Here is a 4998-nt window from a genome sequence, read left to right on the forward strand (position 1 = left end):
AGGACTGTGACGGGAGAGTGGGGTGCACACGAGCAACAGAGAAGAGGACTGTGACGGGAGAGTGGGGTGCACACGAGCAACAGAGAAGAGCTCTCGGCATGACTGAACGTGCTGCAGGAAGTCATGGTGGACAGTCTTCTGTTGTTTGCAGTGGGATTTACTCCTAGGCCTTGCCCAAATGACACAAGTGTTCACTACTGAGCCACAAACCGAAATGTCTTGGTTTGGGGCCTGAAGGCTGCAGGTAACTTGATTAAGACAATCTAATGTGAAGAGAAGGGGAGAGTTGACAGGACAACAGATGAGGAAACAAGATGGCAGTGGTTAAGGCCAGAAAGGAAGATAATCAAGATTACTTGACAGTTAAGAGCAAAAGGTAAACACAATGGCCACCATTATGTACAGCCAGACTTGATATTATATTGTGGCCACCACAATGGCCACACTTCAGTGTTCTTTAAAAATGGACCACTTCTAGTGATTTCAGTTTAAAGAAATATATACACACCTGCAGAAGTTCAGTTATTTCATTAAATACATATATCAAACCCAGAAACTTACTAGTCACATATTTATACTTGTAAACTTCTGACAACATGAAGGGCTAGCCTGAGGTCCATGATATGTTGATTCTGATGAAGAATGATGTCACACACAGAGTTCACAACCTTGTCCCAGAACCAAAACTACCAATTCTCTTAATTGTGATTCCACATATAGTTTACCCAAAGATTCCGTAGTAGAATAAGGGATTCTCAGCAACTTATGGTATGTCTTATGGTCAAGGATTCACGAAAGATTCACATCCTATCTTTATAAAGCTTCAACTCTGAAATTCCCCTGCTGGAGAAATTTTAGATTGGTAGCAATCCACACAACTAAAAAGTATAGGTCCTGACCCAGAGCTTGATAAGGGATGGTTCTGCCCACTGCTCACAGACTCTATCAGGTAACAGAGAAGGATCCTCTTTGATAGCATCCAACCAAAGGAGTTACTGTGTGTGCTTTGTACTTCTTTTAGGACGTCTCATATCCTTTTTTTGCTTGAAAATAGGAGAATCCAAGAAACACAAGTCTGTGAAAGGGTCCCCTCTTCTCAGTTTCCTATAAATAAAAAAGATTTCAGGTATGATCACATATAGCAGTATTATATTCAGCACAGGACTAGTATAACAATAGGTCAGTCCTAGTCCTCAAAAACAATCCATTCATGACTAAAGCCCTTCTTCAGCCCTCCCACAAGAGTCATTACAGATGAGTCCACACAGTACTTACGAAGCGAGTGTTGGCTCCTTATAGCTTGTGATGGTGGAGCACTTGCGCTTAGGCAGAGGCACGGCTGGGCTATCGTCACGCATTTTTGGAGACAGAGAAAGTTTCCTGATTTTCACTACAGGAGACAGCAGGATATTGGTGACATCCTTTAGGCTACAACCAGATAAGTCTTGATTTTTGCATGGCATACCTACAATATAGTGTTTATTGAATATGAATCCAAGGGATACAAACCACAGAAATAAAACTATGGTCAATTACATATTTTTAAACACACAAAATAACTGGCACTTCATGATCTATGCTTTAATAACTTTGCTGTGGAATACTGGTCTTGTATCCTTTAAAGATCTGTCACTTTTATTGATTTAATAAAATGCTGACTGGCAATCAGACAGGAAGTATATGAGGGGCAACCAGACTAGGAGAATTCTGGGAAGAGGAAAGGCTCAGCCTGCAGTCACCATCCAGAGGTAAAGGAAGCAGGATAAGAATGCCTCACTGAGTAAGGTACCGTGTCACGTGACTAAACATAGATAAGAATTAAGGGTTAATTTAAGTTGAAAGATTTAGGTTAATAATAGTTCTGTATTGTATAATAATAATAATAATAATAATAATAATAATAATAATACAACCAGTTTACAATTACAAGCCTCTGTGTGTTTGGTTGGGACTGAATGGCTGTGGGACTAAGTGGGACAAAAACTTCCATCTACAAAACTTCCTCTTGTTTTTTTTTTCTTTTTTTCAAGCCAGATAATGTAGAAACTATGGTAGATGTAAAGAACTATTAGCTACAACAGAACTATTTACTAAAATGTAATCTTCTTCCCCAATAGCTTAGATGTTATGAGTTGGTTTAAAGTATGAAACTGTATTTTAGTTACACTTTAATCCTTAGAATCACCAAAGTTCTGGTCCCAGTCAACACTGAAGTTTGTGACACTGTTGGAGCCCACTGACCACAAAGTCATTCCATTAAACATACAAGAACTCTCCATCAGACCATGAAGACCAGGATAAAACGTGTTCCCCGCTGGTGCTAATGTTACAAAAATTCAGATGTCTTTCCCGTCATTAACACCCAGGTCCTGTATCATCTCAAAGCTCCATCAATTTGGGAGGCAGGTACCACACACAGTGAGAATACGGAAAGACAATCTTCTCCAACAGAGGTTCTGAACTACAGAGTATCTGGTGTCAGATACTTTCCTGCCACCACAAACATACAACCAATCCAGTATTAATGTAGATAACAGGGTTAGACCAGCTGTTCTAGTCTAGAATAATGCTTCCCACACCATGTGTGTTTATAAACCCCCAGGGAAACTTGTAAAGACACTCAAATTCTAATTCAAGGGACAGGATAGAACCTGGGATTATGGCTGTTTCCAGGTAATGATGCTCATAGAAGTCTGGGATCAAACTATTTAAGTGTTTTTGTTCTTTGTGAAACCTTATTGTTGTCAAAAGAACACAGAAGAGGCAACAAACAGTTCAACTATGCTCCATGTTACTTGACTTCAATAATTATCAAGTTTGCCAACCCTGCTCAACTTATTCTATCATTAAAGCATTTTTATTTAAAGTAGAGCAAACATTTATTAAGAAAAAGACAAACAGGTACTGAGAGTGGATTCTCATGATACATAGTTTTAAAACACATTTTTACAAGCTATATTGTTCAGCTGCTTAACTAGGAAAGTTAATTCATTGTTTTAGACTTTAATATCCTAGTAAAGCAAATCAAACATGCCAACTGAGCTGTTACAATGTGACAACATTCTGAAGATGATAGGACCTGACAGCATGGAGCTATTGCCACAGGAATCAAAATTCTCAACGAAGTCTTTGTGAGTAGGTGTAGGCTGATGACTAACACTGAACCACTTTGATAAAATAAATGCATGGGTTTCTGAGCTAAAGTTTTCAGCAGATGAGAAAAGAACTTCTTTCTCTCATAAGCTCACCTTCAACTAGAAAAATAAGTCAAGTTTCCTGTTAAATTAAATATATAAGTCCATTAAAATGAGTTTTTTCTTTTTCATTTTCTAGGGGATCACAAGTGTAAAGATCTTTTAATTCAATCCAACCACAACCTGTCCTCTCTTTATCCTGCTCAAAAGCCTCCTCTCTAATAGGAATCAGACCCCGAGAAGTAATACTCCTGTAAGATTCCTATTTGCTTCAAGTAAGCCAGAATAACAGCCATGTTTCCATTTTCTACCCCTACTGTTTAATCAGACTATAACTTCCCTTATGGAGAACACATATGGAAAGTCTCTAGACTCCCCAGAGAAACAGATGGAGGTATAGTATCTAAGAATCATCAGCATTGGGCAACCATTTAGAAACATTTAAAACTCAGGCAAATAAGCCCACTGCTTACCGGTAGGAGTTCTGGTTGGCAGAGTCTTCTCCTTATCTTTTTCATCCGTGTACTTGAGTTCCCTTTTAGGCCGAGGCCTGGTGACTGGTCTGTCTGATTCTCTGGTGTGGTCTATCAAGTGCTTGCAAGGAGGCAGGTAGATGTCACTGGACTCATCCTCAGAGGCACTCAGATCGAAAGCATTCCCTTCCTGGTCACCACTGTTAATTTCTTCACTGGAATCATTGCTCATTTTTTGTCGGAAAGGAGTAAGATGAACACGCTCTTCCACATTAAAATCATAAGCATCGCCAGAACCAATAGACCTATCCAATTTTGTGGGTTGTAAAGAGTGCTTATCTTTGCTTTTCTTGCCCTTACACCTCAGTGAGGATCTTGATTTGCATTTCTGGTTGGCTCTTCTCTGCTTTGCTCTTTTCTGTGCACGTTGGTGCTTACGTTCTGTTTGTTCAGATTCAGATGGTAAAATGACTTTTGTTTTAGCATTCGTTCCTGGGTAAGTCAGTCTAGGGGATAAGTTAATTTGGTCCTTGTTCCACAGGCAAACATTTTGTTCTACATTTTCAAGTTCGTGCAGAGTTATAGTTGGGTCTTTACACCCACTTCTTGTAACTTCCAAAGACTGTCCCACCCAGTGACTGGCTTCACAGTCGTCCAAAGCAGTGGAGCAACTTACATTACTAAAATCTTTCTTTAAGTGGCGACGGAAAGACACAGTCTTAGGTAAGATGTCATCAGAAGGCTCGACTTTACCTGAATCAAAATCACTCCCCAGTGTGTCTGGAGGAACAGTAGAACTTGGTTCTGAATATTTAAGAAACAAATGAGTAAAACAATGTTATGCTTTAATTTTTTAAAAGTCTAATAACAATCTGGTTACCTCTCCAAGCTGCTTTTGGTATTTCATCACAGTAATAGTGACCCTAAGTAGGATACTCACCCTCCCGAGTGCTGAGATTATAGGTATAAGTCACCACTCAGGATTTGAAGGGATTCTTTTAATCCCCTACCAGTCTATGTAAGATCAAGGTTCTTTGAGCAGAATAACAGATAAACAGACTTAAAAGTTAAAAAGGAAGAAAATGGAAAAACAAAGTATTAGGTTACTTATTCACAAAGATCAGTATTTTTAGATTTTCTAACCAACTTACCTTTGGTTTGGAAAGGCCAGTCATTTTCTTCAAGACCAGTTTGCCTTAAAGAATAAGAAACAGAAATCTTAGCAATTATATAAAAAGAAAACCCCAAGAGCCGGGCGGTGGTGGCGCACGCCTTTAATCCCAGCACTCGGGAGGCAGAGGCAGGCGGATCTCTGTGAGTTCGAGACCAGC

General features: G+C 39.4%; 1 protein-coding gene across 1 annotated transcript in view; it reads right to left on the minus strand.

Annotated features, from left to right (window-relative positions):
• Positions 1 to 518: 518 nt before the first annotated feature.
• The window catches only part of Sgo1 (shugoshin 1), a 14407-nt gene continuing 9927 nt past the window's right edge, over positions 519 to 4998 (minus strand). The window contains exons 4-7 of the mRNA XM_005368756.3: positions 4819 to 4862; positions 3668 to 4471; positions 1276 to 1465; positions 519 to 1104 (exon numbers count right to left, since the gene is read on the minus strand). Of these exons, the coding sequence (XP_005368813.1) occupies positions 993 to 1104; positions 1276 to 1465; positions 3668 to 4471; positions 4819 to 4862 (1150 nt within the window). The 3' untranslated portion in view covers positions 519 to 992. The remainder of the gene's footprint in view (positions 1105 to 1275; positions 1466 to 3667; positions 4472 to 4818; positions 4863 to 4998) is intronic.

This window comes from Microtus ochrogaster, unplaced genomic scaffold (genome assembly GCF_000317375.1).
Source record: "Microtus ochrogaster isolate Prairie Vole_2 unplaced genomic scaffold, MicOch1.0 UNK40, whole genome shotgun sequence".
NCBI classification, from domain to species: Eukaryota; Metazoa; Chordata; class Mammalia; order Rodentia; family Cricetidae; genus Microtus; species Microtus ochrogaster.